This window comes from Salvia hispanica, chromosome 4 (genome assembly GCF_029641045.1).
Source record: "Salvia hispanica isolate PSC_SH4W2 chromosome 4, Shi_PSC_v1, whole genome shotgun sequence".
In the NCBI taxonomy this organism is placed as follows: Eukaryota; Viridiplantae; Streptophyta; class Magnoliopsida; order Lamiales; family Lamiaceae; genus Salvia; species Salvia hispanica.
In genome coordinates, this window is record NC_142695.1 from 18,225,074 (window position 1) to 18,245,176 (window position 20,103).

The 20,103-nt window shown below is 43.6% G+C and overlaps 1 protein-coding gene across 1 annotated transcript; it reads left to right on the top strand.

Annotated features, from left to right (window-relative positions):
* Nucleotides 1–9,243: 9,243 nt before the first annotated feature.
* Nucleotides 9,244–10,182, top strand: LOC148927399 (uncharacterized). The gene is made up of 2 exons (XM_089056576.1): nucleotides 9,244–9,642; nucleotides 9,781–10,182. The coding sequence occupies exons 1-2, from the start codon at nucleotides 9,244–9,246 to the stop codon at nucleotides 10,180–10,182; spliced, it is 801 nt and encodes a 266-aa protein (XP_088912702.1).
* Nucleotides 10,183–20,103: the final 9,921 nt, after the last annotated feature.

Below are 20,103 nucleotides of genomic sequence, written 5' to 3' on the forward strand. Positions count from 1 at the left end.
AGCTCACAGCTTCGTGGCCCAACTCAGAAAACAATTGATTATCATCTTCCCCTCTAAAGGAGAATTCGTTCTTGATAAGACTGATGGCTATAGCTCCAGTGTCACTTCTTTCGGCAGGGTGATCTCCACTTCCCTTGCCGTCGTCAGTGACGCCTCCACTTCCCTCGTCGCTGGGGAAGAGAATACGGACAGGGGCGCCTCCACTTCCCTCGCCATCGACAGCAGAGGGACCGGAAGTAGTGGTAGAGGGTACATAGGAACCATCCGATTCAAGTGACGTCTCGGGAACTACCATATCATCAGACAAAGCCTCGCGAGGCACCCGTGGCTTTGAGGATGATGTATCCGGAGCCGGGATTTTGGGGCTTGGCTGGACTGCATCGTCTGGATTAACTTCCGTGGTGGATATGTGAATCAACATCTGGAACTGCGACAACCATATCAATCGAAAGGTTAGTTTATGAAACATTTATAACCGGGATAGCATGGCGAAAGGACACCCACACCATCCACAACATACCCTGATCATCGTAAATCATCAGTTGAGGTCCGTTGACCATGGCGCTGACAATGAAGAGGCCATCACTTTGATAAGCAAAAATTAGTTCGTCTCTGAAGAGCCTATAGAGTGATGCGTGCGGTACTGTGTGATATATGTCACTCGATCTAACAGGTCCAGAGGATTCAACTAGACTTCAGAGGCTAGAAGATCATGAAACTATCAGAAAGGGGTCGTTGGATGCACTCTATTTCTTCAAAAACCTCAACCCACTATACTACAACTTAGCACAGGGAAGTAAATGATCGATCGCACGAGGACGTAGGTGTTACGAAACTGCATTTGAGGATGTTTTGGGAAAAAGGGAGGGGGAGGGGGGGGGGGGTTGGCTGCTGCCACGCAATTTTGTGGGTCGAGAACTTAAAACTACTGGGTCTTAGAGATAGAAAAACTTTACTCTACCTACTGGGTCTAAGAAACAAGAGCGTACGGAACATGCATGACTTAGAGAAATGAGATATTTTAAAGTTCTAAAACAACTGGAGTAAACTCAACCAAACAGACTTTTCTAATTTGGACAGACAAGCATAAAGTGAAAAGTAAAGACAAGTTTCCTTAAACTACCAGGGTCTGGAAAAGTATGCAGAAAAGTAAAAAGACAAAGCAGATCGTACTGACAGGGTCTAGGGGGCATGCAAAAAAAACAAAGTACATGTGCAGAAAGTACTGACAAAAGCAGATCTAGTTCTAACTACCAACAACTTCATCTTCTTCGGGAATCAAACGAGAATAGCAGATAAAACAGAGTATTGAACACCATGAAAACATAGCAACTTCAGATCTAAACTAAAAATGAGAAATTAAAGCCTAAACTAGAAGATCTACGCTACTGGACCTAGAGGATGTAGAAACAGAAAGTGAACAACCATAATCATGCACAACGTAAACAGCGAACACCAAATACGCGAAACTCCAACTCAAATACACCACGATTCAACAATTCCAGACATCTCCATACGCAAATCCACAGCCTCCATCAACAAACCAACAGAATTCAGCTCCAAACATCCAACAATAAACAAAGAACGAAAGTAAAAAGCAAGAAATAAAGGTCAACTCAGCGAGATCCAACAAAAACCAACATAAACTTCCATAATAACGAGAAATAGGTTCAAATCCAGTAGATCAAAGTCAGAAACTAGAGTTGCGAAACTTAAAACGAACAAGTACTAAACGAAAGCAAGTAAAGATTGTTTCTTTGCCTTCACAAGGCGGTGTTACACAACAGCAAAATAACGATGATGAGAACCACGGTGGCCAGAATCCTCCATTTCCAAGTGCGCAGCAAACGTAAATGGGAAATTTGAAGTGTGGAACTAGGTAATGGAATGAGAGCTTGAACTAAGAGAGTGTGTAGAAGTGGCTGTTTGTTCTTCAAGGTTGAGCTCTTTATATATGTGAGGCTCTGATCCCTAGGGTATCCCTCTGGTAATTAGACGCTTTTGCCCTTGAACAAGACTCTTTAAAATAATATGCTCATGCTCCATTCTTCTCCCGTCGCCAACTTTTAATTCTCCCAGGTCCGAACGACGACTTCTAATTTTTGCTTCAATTTCATCTCTTTTGCATCTGCCAGGTCAGGTAACAGCAACTCCTAGGTCCAACATATTTACTACGCACCTGAACTCATAAACGCACATTAGCGCCCCAAATGCACAGAATTTTAACCTTAAACCAATGCATGAAACGAGCCTTATCAGTCTCTCGGTTGGAAATCGGCATGTAGCGCAAAACCTTCCAACCATCTTCCAAAACACCAAGTGATTCCCTCCAAACACATATCAACGAACCAATGAGCTTCGTCGGGAAGGGCAACACGACAAAAGATAGGGACGATCACGCCATACACAAAGACCCACGATGCGGGCAACGGTTGTTTAGTGCAGAAAAACGTGACTCCAAAATAAAATTTAGTAAAAATAGAATTTAAGCAAATATGATGAAAAGAGAGTTCATACCATTCGCGTACGGTTGAGGGGGCCGTGTTATGTGGACACGAAGGAGGGTCACAGAACGGGTAAGCCGTTGATAGCGCTACAAAAAAGTGACATGAGTTAACACAAACACACAACTCGCTCTTATCAAGTAGGAGACGAGGTATCTCACCTGATAAAGTCACGAGCCTCTGGTCCTGGAATGACTGGAGCATTTGATGCTCTCGGATGAGGAGTGGTTCCTTGAAAAATAGATACTTTTTTTTTTAGAGACAAAGGGTGAAGAAAGAGGCGCATACCACCCACTATTTATACTCAAAACTTTGGCCGTGTATATTCACTACCATCAAACCAAGTGGGTGTGAGTCAATGAGTGTGGTTAAGCATCAACATCAAGTTAAATGGTAGCCTAGATACAATTGGGGTATAAGTAAGGCTGTGTAATGGCAAATCTAGATGATCAGATGACCAATATCTAATGTCCCACACAATCAATTATACTATGCAAAGATGAGGCCATTTTTGGCAACGATGGAGTGTTGAGGACGACATACACACCGATAGTAGATGGTGGCTGCTCAATTTTTGCCTTAGTACATAGCGGGACATGTTCACAAACAACCGATAATGGTAAGTGTTAAACATCATCTTTTTTGGGGTTGGGTTGTGTATTTGGCAAATGCATGATGCTGAACATAATTTCCTCTTCATGTCTCACGTGATTTGTACAAAATACCAAAGCACACTGCTTCAGATGTTCTCTTTGAGATGCCATTGTGGATATAGTAATCACATTAAATGCATCATGCCAACAAAGGAATAAACATAGAATCGGGAAGCATACTACACAACCAAAACACGTGCTTACATTTGCATATAATAGCATTCAATACATCCAACTACTAAGTCAACCAAGCTGGGAATTCGGTTGATTAAGATATATTTAAACCCTACTATTAATAGCACCCCATTAAGCATGCAAAAAAGGGGTGAAACACCAACATGGCTACGTATACTATGCCCATAAACCTTCACATTCCGTGCTTTTCCTCCAAGATATGGAGGATGTAGTTGTACTTGTTAGTGATCGAGAAACTGGTAAATAGATCCAAACACTCCGGCTCCTTCACGAGAATGTCTAGCTCCTTGAATCGGTGCTTCCGCGGTAGAAGAGGGATATCATCATGCATCTTGCTAATCTCGACTCGCTTCGCACTCAAATCGAAGTCGTAGCCGATGCGAGAGGATAAATTTTGAAGGCGGTCACTGGTATCCTCATGTATCTTGGTCATCACCTCCAACATAGACTCCATCATATCCTCTGCCTTCCTCTTGCGATTGTCCTTCCTCGCAGAGCTCGGTCTCCTGACACTTTTCGTGTAAGTTTCAGCAAGCAGAACATCAGTTGTGCCTTCAAAGTTGAGTGCCTCGTCGATCTGAACATCAGTGAAGAAGTCGTCAACGGTGTATGCAGCTAAGTTTGGCTGGGACTCGTCAACCAAAAATGTGTCCTTCCCGTTCAGCTGCTCATCGGCCTTGGTCAGATCCTCGACGCGAACCCCGTTACCACGATCCTTCCCGAATATGGACTTCCAATCCTCCCAGTATGGCCACGACTTATTGCGCATCGTCTTGGCACTGCTGTCGGCCTATGATAATAAAAAGGGTGGTTACTTTGGGACACTATAAGTACGCAACGTATGTAGGTTTACATCAAAGATTAAAAACCACCTTTACAATTTGCGCCCACTGCTCGTCGTTGCACTCAATCTTGTAGTCATTATCGGGGTTGAACCCCACACCACTATAATCAAGTATGAGCGACAGAGCGTCGTATTCACGCTTCCACATGGTGATATTGGAGTTAATGTGTGGACTAAACTTCAGCTCTGTGTCGGGGAGTTCATGCTTCATGACCTGATACACCCGTGTGGCGTATCCATTGCGGAAACCGTTATCATATTTCGAGCCACCGGCGACTAAGTCATGGAGCGTGACCAACAACGCTTCTCCCTCGCGTTTGGACCAAGACCGTCGCGTTCGGTCGCCCTTCATCTTCTCAACCGGCCCAGCACCTGCAACAACTGAAAAATAAGTTCTTATTAAAGGGGTGCACACACACGAACTACGTATGCGGGGAGGTGCAACACAGAGAGTATACCAGGTGGGCTTCCCTCGCTTATGACCTTGCGTTGTCCCTTGGACGCCATCGAAGCTTCTTCAATTGCCGAATAGATTTCAGAGTTGATTTGTGATGGAAAGTATGAAGAGAGGGGGGTGCTTATATGGTGAGAATGAAGATCAACTGGCGGCAAAATGGAAAACCATCCGCGCCAACCAGTCATTTTTGCAAGGACGATGAAGGGCTTATGAGTCTTTTCTTTCACAAAAAGTAGGGATATTATGGACTTCACAATATTCTCCCCATTTGTGCTTAACAATGTCAAATCTTAGGGATGGCCAAAAAGGCATGATTGCCCGGTTAAGCATAACGGTTTTTTAAGAAAATGTCAAGTAACATCGTTATGAGATTTTTATTAAACTTACGTTGTGGAATTACAATGTTTTCCTCTTTATAGTATAAAAAACCGTTTATCTCTTAACTGTTCACGTCTATGCCTTTTCACCCAGTGATTTGTCTTTATAATTATGTTCAAAATCCGTCCTTAAAAAAGTTCTTACGTTATGGGTAGTTTTAATATAGTGATTAATAAATTTATTGTAAGTAGAGAAAATGATCAACAAAATATTTAGTAGAAATGATAAATATTAATAAATGTATTGTGAGTAGAGAAAATGATAGGACCATTTAGTAGAAATGATAAATAAATTGATGTGTACAATGAGGCTAATTTATTGGTATGTCATTCGATGAAATCTAAGATTCATAAGTAAGACTAATTTTTAATGTGTGCTATGACATAAGGTGAAGCATTAGATCTTATTATTACTTAATAATAATAATAATAATAATAATAATAATAATTTTAAAAGATAGGTATATCTACTTACTTACCTACGTACAATTAATATATAGGGGTGGGAATTCGGTCGGTTCGGTTCCGACCGAATTGATTAGTCGGTTAACCGACTCCCATTTTTACCGAAACCCAGAACCGAAACCGAACTCTTTGTTGGTTCGGTTCCTCAAGGAACCAATAATAATAATAATAATAATAATAATAATAATAATAATAATAATAATAATAATAATTTTAAAAGATAGGTATATCTACTTACTTATATAGGGGTGGGAATTCGGTCGGTTCGCTTCCGACCGAATCAATTAGTCGGTTAACCGACTCCCATTTTTTCCGAAACCCAGAACCGAAACCGGACCCTTTGTCGGTTCGGTTCGTCGAGGAACCAATCTGTAACATCTCGGAATTTAGAACCCTAATTTTTGAGCCCTAGAATTTATTAGTGATGACGTGGAGTCGTGAATGCATTTATTGCATGTGATGCTATGGCCGAATTGAGTCTAGGGTTTGCGTTGAAAGTTTGAAAAGTCAAACTTATTGATTTAATGATGTGGCATGTGACATGTTGATTTATGAGATTATGTGGCAATTTATTTTGTTAAGGGTGAGTGAGAATATTAGAGAAAATTTCCATAATTTCTAGCCACCTAGTTGTTGTGAATTTCGAACCCATGGACTTTTGGGAGAGGGAATTCTATTTGTCCGGATTTAATTTAATCCTTGGGATATTTATCCAAATTAAATCCAAGACCCAATTATTTCCTTTTTAAAGAGAAAAAAATCGACACCCCCTTGTGCCTTGTGATTTTCGAAAATCTCCAAAATAAGGGAGGGAGTATTATTTTTATTTTAGTTAATCCCTTATTTGATTTCCTTCCATACCTAGAATTTAATTATTCTACCAAATCTTTTCATACTTCAAGAGATCTTGCCTTAACTTATTCTAGGCAATATTAAAAATCCATGCCTTATTTAATTAGGCATAAGGACGCCTATTTCCATCCCAAGTTGGGAGAATCCTTATTTTTATTTTGCTCCGTGATATTTTATTCTACTCCGTAAAATATACCAAAACAAAATCTTGGCTAATTGGGGAGCCTAATTTTCGAAAACTAGGGAGAATTGCCCTAGGATCTATTTTTGTTAATTCTTCTTCCCTAATTCACAATATTTATTTATTTAATTGTGGAGAATGAGATCTTACCAAATATTCTATTCTAATTACCTAAAGATCTTGTTGGACTCTATAAATAAGGAGCCAAAAACCTAACCCTAGCCATCACAAATTTTCGCCCCCTACCCTAATTTTCGCCCCTCTCATCTTTTCCATGCTCTCTCAATTTTCTTCTACCTTACTCCATTAATCCTTCATCCTTTGAGAGGAAATTGAAGTTTAATCCGAGGATATTGAAGAACCAAGTCTCTACTTTGTTTCTACCGATTGTTTTTCTCTAAAAAGGTATTTTGTTTATGAGTTCTTCTTATTCTTCTTCTACTTCTTCTTTTTCTTCTTTCTAACCGATTAATCGGTCTTCTTGAACCCTCATGCATCTTAGTTGAGTGAAAGTGGGATAAAAGGGATGTGGGAATATGTTCATGTGTGTGTGTGTGGCGTGTGTGCCGTGTGTGCGTGTGTGTGTGTGGCGTGTGTGTGTGTCGTGTGGTGTGTGTGTGTTGTGATGTGTAGAGTGTGTTTGATGGTTAAATATTCTTGTGTGATAAACATGATCTTGATTAATTAATAATGTTAAGATAAGTCAATGGAAAAAGGGAAAAGAGGTTTTGAGACATGCATGAGTAAGAGTAGTATTGAACCTAATTTGTGATATGTGCCTATGTAATTAAAAGGTGAAACTTCGGTTGCGAAGCCGGATAACGGAAAAGCGAAACTACTTGAAAACTAAGCAGTCGAGGTGGGCTTTACTCTAAAAACTCTCTTACATTTTTATCTAAATGTTGTTTGGTGTTATAAGGGTGGTTTAATTGTTATGCCATGCCTATGTTGAAAGTGTCTTTTGTGAGAAGCATGCCATAAGTGTTGCAATATTGTTGTGCTTGTGAAGCGATGCTTCTTAAATGATGATCCCTAGGAGCTTGGAAATATTATGAATGTGAAGCGATGCTTCTTGAATTGTTGAATTGTTGAATGTTGTACAAGGACTGGTGAGAATTTTTTAAATGCGAATGTGATTACATGGGACTATGTTGAAATGTTGCGATGCTTAGACTTGGACTTTGAACCTAGCATGCTTTAGCTATACTATCACAGCGCTTGTACCAACACTAGAAACGTGGAAGAACTAGTATAAGGCCGTTAGTGTATGTGGAGATTCGACGAAACATGAATGGAAAGCGCACGAATAGTTATCTTAAGAACGAGAACCTTGGACGCGACGTTACCCTTGTACCACCATCTTTTGACTTTTATACACTTTCGCAGCACCCTTTGAGATCACGCAATTTCTATTCTTTTCCACCTTTGTGACGGTGCTGACTTGTTCCTTTCCCCTTTTTTGTAGATGGTCCAACCCTATCACGCCCTTATGCGTCGCCGTTACGCCAAGAATAGGAACTTTCCGTAGAACGCTATAGGGAGCTGGAATGGGACGGGAACCAGTTCCTCTTGAACTTCGTCACCGATTTCTACGGCCATTGGCTGGATGCTTACGCATACGGAACTACCCATCACGAGGGAATCATGCGACTTATCCATATACTGCCTTCCCCTTGGAGCGAGTGGACCGCTCACGCCTCAGTATCCTACACTTGGTTTAGCCCTCCCAAATACACGCCTCGAGGAGACTTCGTCGGCCTAATATGAGTCTTACATCCGGCCATGTCTGCCGCCGTTGACGGACCTCCACTCCATCCGCCAACGCAAAGGTACTCGCCAGGTGCAACACGTCAGATGAAGTATCGCGATGACGAGGAACCGCACGTTGCTCGCGTTCCCCGTAGAAGGACCCTTAGGATGCGCGTTTCGGCCCCTCGAAAGATCATAAGAGAGGCCGAAGAGATGCTTACTTCGATTCCTTCGCCCCTAAGCAACGAGAAGAAGGACGAGGAGATGGGATCGTTCGAGAGAGGAGAAAGTTCGAACGCGGAGAGTGTCGGAGAGTCGGGAGAACCTGAAGAGGACGAGGGCGGAGATGTCTAGTGCTCGAATAGCGATTTTGTTTTTCCTTTCCCCATGTTTTGAATTCTAGAACTTCTATTTACGTTATTATTTCTTCAGCGATTGTATCGTTTCTTTTTCGTTCATTGTACCAAGACCTTTTGAGATCCTTTTGAGATTTAATGGGAAATTCGCACCTTTTGTTTTATCATCTTGCAACGAGCCGTCTTCACTCTTTTCTACCCCTATTGTGTAAATATACTTGCTCGTTCTATTATCTTCCAAGTGTTTTCCACCTTGTGGTGCAACTTTGTTATGTTCGCACAACTGTTTTCTTTACAACTATTATTGTGTGGTCTTTCTTTAGACCCTACTTGTGAATTAGTTGAAAATTTCTTTTCCTTTCCTTTCAAAGTACCCTATCACTGCCTTGAGTTCTAAATAAGTGCGCTAACAACTCGAGTGTGATAAATCAGAATGCCGCCTAGACGCAACGTGAGGAACGAGGAACCTACCTCCCAGGCTTCGGTAGAAGAAAGCGTGACGCAACCTAGGCCGCCGTCACCACCACCTCCACCACCTCCACCACCCCCACGAGTAGATAGGGAAGTTGTGAAGCTGTTCCTTGACCAAAAGCCTCCTACCTTCGACGGGATGGGTGAACCTGCGAAAGCTGAAACTTGGATACGTGCCTTAGAACGCATCTTCAAGACCTTAGTGTGCAACGATGCGGAGAAGATGATCTGTGTGACGCATCAGCTGACCGGATCCGCCGATTTTTGGTGGGACACTAAGTTAAAGACCATGCCCCAGGATCGCATAGACGAGATGACTTGGGAAGAATTCAAGACTGAGGTTTACGACAAGTACGTACCCAAGAGCTACCGCAAGGCAAAAGCCGCCGAGTTTCACAACCTTACCCAAGGACGTCTGTCCGTAACCGAGTATGACCGTGCACTTTGTGACATAACCCGCTATGCGCCGGAACAGACCGATACCGATGAGAAGCTGGCTGATAAGTTTCGTGAGGGCCTTAGGCACGAGATTAGGATGGCATTGGCAGTCCGCGGAACCCTTACGTACGCCGAGGCGCTAGCCCTCGCGCTCGATGTTGAGGCAGCAATGCCCAAGGAGAGGAGCGCGGGGAACACTACGCTGGCACTACCCCCGTCACGCCCTAACCATGATAAGGGGAGATGGGAGGAGAGTAGGACTCACTACGACAACAAGCGATACCGCCCTACCCAGAATAGGCCGCCGTACGGAGGAGGACAGACTTCGTTCAATCCAAGGAGCGACCCCAGTGCCAGACCACCCCAGTGTAGCGTTTGCGCCAAGTACCATTTCGGGCAGTGTAGAGGACCGAACTCGAATAGGTGCTTCAACTGTGGAGGGAACGGTCATTCCTCTAGGGAGTGTCCGAGTAGGAACGTAGGAACCGGGTCGAGGCAGAATCAGCAGGGCTTCTGTCAGCAGCCGAGGGCGCCACCTACGAGCTCAGGAGCAAACCAGAATCAGCAACTGCGGCTACAGCAGCCTGTCCGCCCAAGACTTCCCGCCCCGGCTAGAGTTTACGCCATTAGTCAGAAGTAGCCCACGATTGAGCAAGGAAAGCCCGAGAGTGGAAATCTAGCAGGTATAGGCGAAATCCTCAATACCCCTATTGTTGTTTTGTTTGACACGGGCGCATCTCATTCGTTCATCTCTGAGTTATGTGTGCATACCTTAAGCTTGCCTACTAGGAAGTCTTAACATAGGATGATGGTGTCCTCACCAGTAGGAGGGATAGTAGAGATTTCCTGTTTTTGCCCGAACATAAAAATCACGCTAGGAGAGCTTAAACTAGTTGCCTACGACCTGCGAGTTATAGCGATGAGAGACGTTGACGTAATCTTAGGAATGGATTGGTTAACCGCGAACTTTGCGACGATTTGCTGTAAGGAAAGGCTAATAACCCTACAAACCCCGGGTATGGAACCCGCCGTGTACCACGGAATCTCGATGAACCGACGAATCGCTATAGTCTCCGCGTTACAAGCCACAGCCATGTTAAAGAAAGGACGCCCGACCTACCTTGTCTATCTCCACGGAGAAGAGAAGGAGGAAGCGAGGCTTGAAGACGTTGCTGTCGTACGAGACTTTTCAGACGTTTTTCCCGAGGAGTTACCTGGACCGCCGCCAGATAGGCAGTTAGAGTTTACGATCGATCTCGAACCTGGAGCCGCACCCGTATCAAAGGCACCATACCGCATGGCGCCTAAGGAGTTAGAGGAATTAAAGATTCAGCTGCAAGAGCTCATGGATTTAGGTTTCGTTAGGCCCAGTGTTTCGCCATGGGGCGCACCGGTGCTCTTCGTTAAGAAGAAAAAAGGGTCAATGAGAATGTGTATCGACTATAGAGAGTTGAACACATTGAGCCTTAAGAACAAGTACCCTTTGCCGAGGATAGACGACCTGTTCGATCAACTCCGAGGAGCCGGAGTGTTTTCTAAGATGGATTTGAAGTCTGGATACCACCAGCTGAAAGTGCGAAAGGAGGATATCTCCAAAACCGCATTCCGAACCAGATATGGTCACTATGAGTTCGTTGTGATGCCGTTCGGTCTGACGAATGCCCCGGCCTTGTTTATGGACTTGATGAACCGAGTTTTCCACCCGTACCTAGATACGTTCGTCTTAGTATTCATAGATGATATCTTAGTCTACTCGAAGGACGAGATGGAGCACGCGGAACACTTGCGAATCGCGCTGGAGACGTTGAGGAAGGAGAAGCTGTACGCCAAATTCAGCAAGTGTGAATTCTGGCTGAAGGAAGTCAACTTATTAGGACGCATCGTGTCAGCAGAAGGAATCCGAGTGGACCCCGCCAAGGTTGAGGCGGTGTAACAGTGGAAGTCGCCATCGACGCCGAACGAGATTCGGAGTTTCCTGGGTTTGGCAGGATACTACCGAATATTCATAGAAGGGTTCTCCAAGATAGCGAGACCAATGACCCAGCAGCTCAAGAAAGGAATCAAGGTGAACTGGATGTCGGAGTGTGAAGCAAGCTTCCAACTTTTGAAGGAGAAATTGACCACCGCACCAGTGTTAGCTGTGCCAGAGCTTGGAGTGAACTACGTAGTTTACACCGACGCTTCGAAAGTCGGATTAGGATGCGTGTTGATGCAGAACAACAAGGTGATCGCTTACGCGTCGCGACAATTGAAACTGCACGAGTTGAACTACCCCACCCACGATTTAGAGTTAGCCGCGGTAGTGCATGCCCTAAAGATTTGGAGGCACCATCTCTACGGAGTTAGGTGTGAAATCTTTACGGACCATAAGAGTTTGAAGTACTTTTTCGAGCAGAAGGACCTGAACATGCGACAACGGAGATGGCTCGAGCTAGTGAAGGATTACGATTGTGGTATCAACTACCACCCTGGCAAGGCAAACGTAGTAGCAGATGCTTTAAGCCGTAGAGACCATTCGCAACTCGCTGTCTTTCTAACAGAAGAGGAAAGTTTAGTACGAGAGTTGAGTAAGTTGCGGATAGAAGTAGTTAGAACACCCGATACCGTGGAAGGTCGAATCGCCGCGTTAGTAGTAGAACCTGATCTAAGAACGAGGATCGTTGCATCACAACGACTAGATGTGAGATTAGAGGAGATTCGAGTCGAAGTGAGAACCGGTGAATCCGGAAATTTTAGCGAGGCTTCCGACAACGCTCTCACCTTTGAAGGGAGACTGTGTGTGCCAAACGACGAGGGACTTAGGAACGAGATCATGAGCGAAGCCCACGAAACCCCATACACTGCTCACCCCGGGAGCACGAAGATGTACCAGGATCTGAAGAAGTCCTTTTGGTGGAACGGCATGAAGAGAGATGTCGCAGCTTTTGTGGAGCGCTGCTTAGCCTGCCAACAGGTGAAAGCCTTACACCAACGACCGTACGGGAAGCTACAACCGCTTGAGATACCCGAGTGGAAGTGGGAGCACATCGCAATGGACTTTGTGACTGCGTTGCCAAAAACCCTTAAAGGGAACACCGCGATCTAGGTGATCATCGATCGACTTACCAAGAGTGCGCATTTCATACCAATCCCCGTAACCCATGGATCGGATAAACTAGCTCGGATCTACATTCAAGAGATCGTGCGATTACATGGAGTCTCAGTGACAATTACGTCTGATCGTGACCCGAAGTTTACCTCAAAATTTTGGATTAGTTTACAACGCGAACTAGGAACCCGATTAAACTTTAGCACCGCTTTCCACCCACAGTCCGATGGACAATCCGAAAGAACGATACAAACTCTCGAGGATATGCTAAGAGCCGTGGTGCTCGACCGAGGCAGAAGTTGGGAGACCGCACTCCCTTTGATCGAGTTCGCCTACAACAACTTTCAAGCAACGATCGGCATGGCGCCATATGAGGCACTTTATGGGAGAAAGTGTAGATCTCCGCTCTATTGGGATGAAGTTGGCGAACGAAGAGCGCTTGGACTCGATGCAGTCGAAGAGATGGTCGAAATCGTTCGACAAATCCGCGCGCGAATGAAGGAAGCTCAGGACAGACAGAAGTCGTACGCCGACGTTCGACGGACGGACTTACAGTTCCACGCTGGTGATAAAGTTTTCCTCAAAGTATCCCCGTCGAAAGGGATAGCGCGTTTTGGAGTCAAGGGCAAACTGAAACCGTGATTTATCGGGCCGTACGAAATTCTAGAAGGAGTAGGACCCGTAGCTTATAGATTAGCGTTGCCGCCCAGCCTTGGGAATGTGCACAACGTTTTTCATGTGTCGCAGTTGCGAAAATACGTGTTCGATCCGAAGCATGTGATTCGTTACGAGGATATTGCTGTAAGCCCGGATCTGAGCTACGAGGAACAACCCCAGATAATCTTAGATCGAAAGGTCCAAACCTTGAGAAATAAAACCACTGCCTTCGTGAAAATTCAATAGAGAAACCACGGGCCCGAGGAAGCCACGTGGGAGCTCGAGGATAAGATAATAGAACTACACCCGGAACTCTTTCCATAAAGGTACCAAATTTCGGGACGAAATCTTTTTTAAGTGTGGTAGGATGTAACATCTCGGAATTTAGAACCCTAGAATTTATTAGTGATGACGTGGAGTCGTGAATGCATTTATTGCATGTGATGCTATGGCCGAATTGAGTCTAGGGTTTGCGTTGAAAGTTTGAAAAGTCAAACTTATTGATTTAATGATGTGGCATGTGACATGTTGATTTATGAGATTATGTGACAATTTATTTTGTTAAGGGTGAGTGAGAATATTAGAGAAAATTTCCATAATTTCTAGCCACCTAGTTGTTGTGAATTTCGAACCCATGGACTTTTGGGAGATAAAAAATAAAAAATAAAAAAAAATATATACGGGTGGCGGTCGCCGCACTTAAAGCACGGCGGTCGCCACTCGTGTGTTAACATGTGCAGGAAGGATCGGGCCTAGGGCAGGCTTAGGGCGGGCCAGAGTAACCGCTGCACGGGCCGCGGCGGCCCGCCAGGATTGCTGTTTATGAAGGCCCGTGTGGCGGCCCGCCACGAGAGACGCGGCGGTCGCCACACGCAGTCCAGAGACAGGATTGCTCCATTAAAGGTATGTTTTCCATTCCTTTTTCCCATTCCTTCTCAAATTCTTTCCTTGCACACAACCCCCACCCATATAAATCACCAAATTCACACACCCACACTATCATTCTCTCAATTCTCTCCAAGTTTAGAGCTCTTCTTCTACAAATTCTCTCCACAAAAAGGTATGAATCCTAACTCAATTTCTGAGTTTTGCTTTACTTCTTCCATGGATTGTGCTTTATTTTGGGTGAATTGTTCGGTAGAATCTCTTAATTCATGATGGGGGATGATTATGTGTATGAATTTTTGAATTCTATGGTTTAAATTTTGCTTGGTTGGTGATTATTGAGTTGTGAATGATGATTCTCTCTTGGTTTTTAAAGTTTAAAAGTTGCAATCATGTTCATAGCATTGTGAGGCTATTATTACTTCCATGAATTGCAATATTTGTGATGTTGTAGAGATTGTTGGTTTTTATGGATATTTGGTTGATACGTCTCTGCATGGGGGATGAATTCACGTTGGGGGATGATTTGTTGTGTCCTAATTTTGTTGATTTTGCTTAACATGTTATTATGCTAAAAATTAGGATGCTATTTTACCCAAGCGTGCATATAAGTTCTTATTTCTTGATTTTTACTTGGTTGAATGCAAGTTTGGGGGAACTTTTGATCTCCTACTTGTTGGTGCACTTTTAAGAGTGTAATTTCTTTTGTAGGATAATGGGATCAAAAGGGAAACCGGAGAAAGCGAAGAACTATGGCATTAGCCTTGCCACGGAAGAGCAAAAGGCTATGTGGAAGAAAGTGTCGGCCCGAGAAACGGCACCTTCTAGATATCCCCACGATTACCACTCTCCAAACTTTGGGGATCATGGAGGATTTTTGGAAGTTGTGCAACGTGGGTGATGGGAATGGCCTCGTCTACATGTTCCAAAGGAAGTGGCCATCGTTTCGAAAGTATACTCTCGAGTTCCTCAGCTCGCTAAAGGTCACTAAGAATCGCCGCCAAAATATTCCACTTAGCATCGATTTCCGCCTTGGGAACCGTTGGCACTCGCTCACCATGGAAGAGCTTAGTGGGATCTTCCATTGCTTCGACCCCAACCCCGAAGAGGACAATGAATATGAATTTTCCGAGGTTTGGGGGGCGATGACGAATGAGCAAGAGCATGCAGCGGGCTATGCCAAGTCTTCATCGATTCGCAACCCCGTCTTGAGGTACCTCCATCGTGCTATGACTCAGCTTATGTTTGCTCGTATCGATGGGGGAAGTGTCTCCCAAACGGAGCTCAACGTGATGTGGTGCCTACTCAACAAGAAGGGAATCGATTATGGGACCCTTTTTACTCACTATGTGGATAGGATCACGAAGAAAGACGGGGGCGTCATTTGTTGTGGGGGATTGATTACGGCAATTGGCGAACAATTGGAGGTCTCTTTTGCCGGTATGACGGAGGATGGTGGAGAAAGGTTTATCACCTATGAGGTGCTATTTTCGGTGGGGCTTTTGAAGACCGATTATTGGGGTCAAGGGTATTTTATGCAAGTAGCGGGGGATCACTTTCCCGTTCCACTCCCGCAATTGACCAAGGTCGATGTTTGGGCGACCCAAGCCAATTGGAAGCTCGACACACCCGCCCACCGGAGAGCTATCGAGGCTAACCCCGTCAATGGGGAATTTAGAAAGAGGAACATTCCCTCTCGCATTCCTCAATTTGAGCCCGATGACGATTCCGCGTTTGATGCCGTTGATAACTATGAAGAGGGCGCGGAGCATTCACAAGCTCAAGGGAGTGAAGCACCGCCACCACCGCCACCCCAACCACGACGAGAAGAGAAAGAAGAAGAAGAGGAAGTGGAAGGACATCGCCGCCGGACAAGAACGAACCGCCGCCGCGGGAGGCCAAATCCGGGAGAGGAGTTTGAAGCCAACACCTCCGCCCAATTAGGAGAAATTTTCTCCTATATGCAAAACATGTCCAACACTTGGGACAATCGATGGGCGGAGCAACAAGCGGAGAATGCCTACAACCGCCAAGGGTGGACGGCTCAAGGCGATTGGCGCACGGCGGAGCAAGAATTTTGGGAGCAACAACGTTTGGAAGACGTTCATCGGCGTCAACAATATGAAGAGCTCCGAAAGATGGCCGCCGAAGCTAGAGAGGAACGAGAGACAATGAGGAGTGATATCACGTACCTCGTTGGATCTTAGCGCCCGTTTCCCTCCACCTCCTCAAGATTGAAGAAGTCAAGCTCGATGACTTTAAATGAGCGTTTGTACCATGTTTTTGGATATTTATGAGACAATTTATTTCCTTGTCTTAACAATTTTTGCTTTAATTTTAAGTATTTTTGGTTTTGGTTTAATTTTGTGCTTTGCAAAAATTTTCGCAGGATCTGACCTCTCCGTGGCGACCGCCGCAAGCGCTGCGGCGGTCCGCCACCTGAACGCTGGAAAGCATCTTTGACGTACGGCGACCGCCGAACAGCTGCGGCGGACCGCCACCTGGGCACAATTTTCCAGCGCGATTTTTTGAAATTCTTCGAATTTTCGCCCCGCTGAACCTCTACGCGAAATTTTTCAGGGTACGTTTGTTTTTCCAGTAGTATACTCACGTCCCTACCGACTCTACAAACTTATTTTACACTTTGTTGTAAATAAGTTTGGGGGGATGAAGTGGTGGACCGTGAGTTTAGGGTTTTCTTTTTGTTTTTAGTTTGTTTTTCAAAATCCCGTAGGAGATTTTTGTGTTCTGAAAATGTTTTCTTGAATCCATGTCATGAACATAACATGAAGAACTTAGAAACACGCATGCTTAGGGACACATTAGACCGAGTTGCCAATGATATTATATTCCATCTATGTTTAAGTGTGGCTTAACGTTTTGATATGATGGTTTGGTGAAAAGGTGCATAATTAGTGAATTGCTTGTTCGCCTTGAATCGTGCTTATACCTTGTGAGATTTGAGCCTTAAATTCTTTCTTGTGTGATTTATCTGTATGCATGTATATGTTTCTAGAACTTGCTCCTAGTCTGCCTAAGTTTACATAGTGTTTAAGTTGATTTAGGAGGATGTTAGGCCGTCTTTTCTTAGCTACTTTTATATCCAAAATTTTCGACCCTCTCAAATTTTTCCTTTGGAGCCAATTTTGAGCCTTTAAGCCTTTTCTTTGGAAGCCAAAATAAATGGGGACAATTCCTTGGGTTGGTATAGTTTTTGTTATCTTCTTTTGTAAAGGAATTGGAGAGATAAGGAGAAAAGTTAGAGAAAAGTAGTGTGCTTAAATGTTGAAAAGTACAAGTTGTGAAATAGTAAAAAAAATTCAAAATATGTGCTTGATTCTAGAAAGGATGCTTATTAAAAAAGAGAAAGAAAGGTTGTGAAAAAAAAAATTCGAAGTATTGAAAGTAAGTTGAAGGAGAAAAATAAAGTGTTAGAAGTGCCTTAAGTTTTAGAAAAGTGGAGTCATCTTAACTCTACTTGGGATATTTTTGTATTTGAGTCACTTTTTAGCCAAATATTCCTCACCTACCAAAGAGCCTACGTTACAACCGAAAAGAAAGACCTTTCGGACTTTTGATGCTTAATCACATTGAGTAGATGAGGGATTAGACTTTGAGCAAGCCTATGGTAAACTTTGCATGATGCATGATTTGAGTGATATACACTTTACCTTTATACACTTTGAGAGTGAGAGAAAGAACACTTCCCATCTTTGGAAGTTTGCCACATGTGAGTGCTTGAATTCAAGGTGTTCCACGAGTTAGTAATGAAAGTGCACTATTAAGCCTTGCTTGATTTGATTGTGTTAATTCATGCTTAATCTATTCTTTCATCTTTTGAGGCAATTATGACGTCTAGTCCTTGTGCATTCCGTGCGTCTATTCTTGTGTCTTTAGTGTTTTGTTCGAGGACAAACAAAAATGTAAGTTTGGGGGAGTTGATACGCTCGGATTTTGCACTGTTTTAAGGCCATTATTTGGTCCGTTTTTACTATCAAAATCACTCTACATGTCCATTATTTGCATATTTTATACATTTTGGTATTTTGACGTGTTTTGTGAGAAATGTGCATATTTGAGCCGAAAAGGGGAGTAAAAACGCATAGTCTGGAAATTTGGAGTCAGACGGCGACCAGCGACCGCCGCGAAGTTGTACGGCGACCGCCGGCGCCCGACGGTCAGAGCCATGTGGCGGTCCGCCCCGGAAATTTACGCTAGGAGAAGAGTCTCGCCCGGCGACCGCCGGAGGACATGTGGCGGTCCGCCACCGAAGGGTCAGAGTCTCGGACTCCAACGCGGCGACCGCCGGCCAAGGTGCGGCGGCCCGCCGGAGAAAGGCGGCGAATCCGACCAGCCCTAGATTTGCTCCAAGACTTACCAAATTTTGAAAATCTTTTCCTTCTATGATGAGGAATAATTTTCCCCTATAAATAGGACCTCAAGCTTCATCAAAAGAGGAGAACACATTCATAGAGAAAGAGAGTTACTACTTGCAATATTCATAGAGATCAAAAGCTAGAGTACTTCAATTGTGCAAGGAGATGGAGAAGGATTTCAAGAACATCAAGAACGACAAGGATTCTACCTACGGGTTTTATTTGCTTTAGTTTTATGTTCAAATTGTTTTCCCTTCAATCTATGTTTTTAGTTTATTCAATTATGTGTAACTAAACTCATAGGATTCTAGGGATGTGTTAGTAGCAACTTTGGTTATACAATTCCGTTTTCTATTTAATATCCGTTTTGTTTTTACTTTGTTTCTTCCCTAAGTTAATCATGATGCTTCGTAATTGAGTGACACAATTATGTATGATTTAATATAACTTGCTTCATAACTGTGACAGAGTTCTAGCGAGTTAGATCCACTTAGTAGACACTACAGTTAGCTTCCTTTAAAACGGTACTGTTAATTGAGAGTGAGGACTTTTCAAGGGTCTTAGGAGCTTTTTGGAGTTACGTATTAGGATTGACAACCCTAATGTTAGTAATCAACGTTTGTATCGCATGAGCATAAGCTAGGTGACTCGTCCTTTCAAAGTATTAACTGTGCTAGGGTATTGTAGTTTGGAATTTGTATAACCATAAAAGTGAAAGCACATCCCTGGAATTCCCTTATCTCTATACTTTTCTCTCCGTGATTTGCTTGCATTTAGTTGTTTACTGCTTTTAATATTTTCTGTTTTCAAAAATTTTCAAAAAAAATTCTTGTTTCTCCAGATAGTAATTGAGTTCTAGTAGGAGATAGACACTTTGTGTACGTCTTTCCCGTGTTCGATATCCGGTACTAACCTTTTGCTATACTATACCTACTCTGTATACTTGCAGGTATTTATAGTGCAAATAAAAAGTGCATCAAGTTTTTGGCGCCGTTGCCGGGGAAGACAATTCACTTTGGAGTGATATCTTCAAACGGATAATTTTACTACTTTGGATTTTTATTGCTTTCTGTTTTAATTTTTTTTTTAGTTTAATTTGTTTTTGTTTTCGAGTCTTGCAGGTTTTGTATGCGAACGCGTTCTGGGAAGTACATCTTAGAGCCGCTTGATTTAGAACTTGAAAGAACTCGTAGAATAATAAGAAGTGAAAAAGGATCAGGAACAATGGGTGACCGAACAGATATTGAGAAGCTGCAGGAGATGGTGAAGTTGCTGATGGATGAGAGAGATGCGGAAAGAGCAGCCCGAGAAGCCATGGAAAAGAAGAACAGAGAAACATTACCTGTGATGAACATGTTCAATCATGGGAATATGATCACTTTTCCTGACGGTCCTCGTATTGATGCTAACAATTTTGAGTTACGCATGCCCCTTATCCAAAGGGTCGAGCAAACTCCTTTTGCAGGTAGGGCGACTGAAGATGCTAACCGCCATCTCTCCAAATTCGTGGAAATCGCAAACACTTTGAAATTAAATGGTGTCGACGACGATGCCA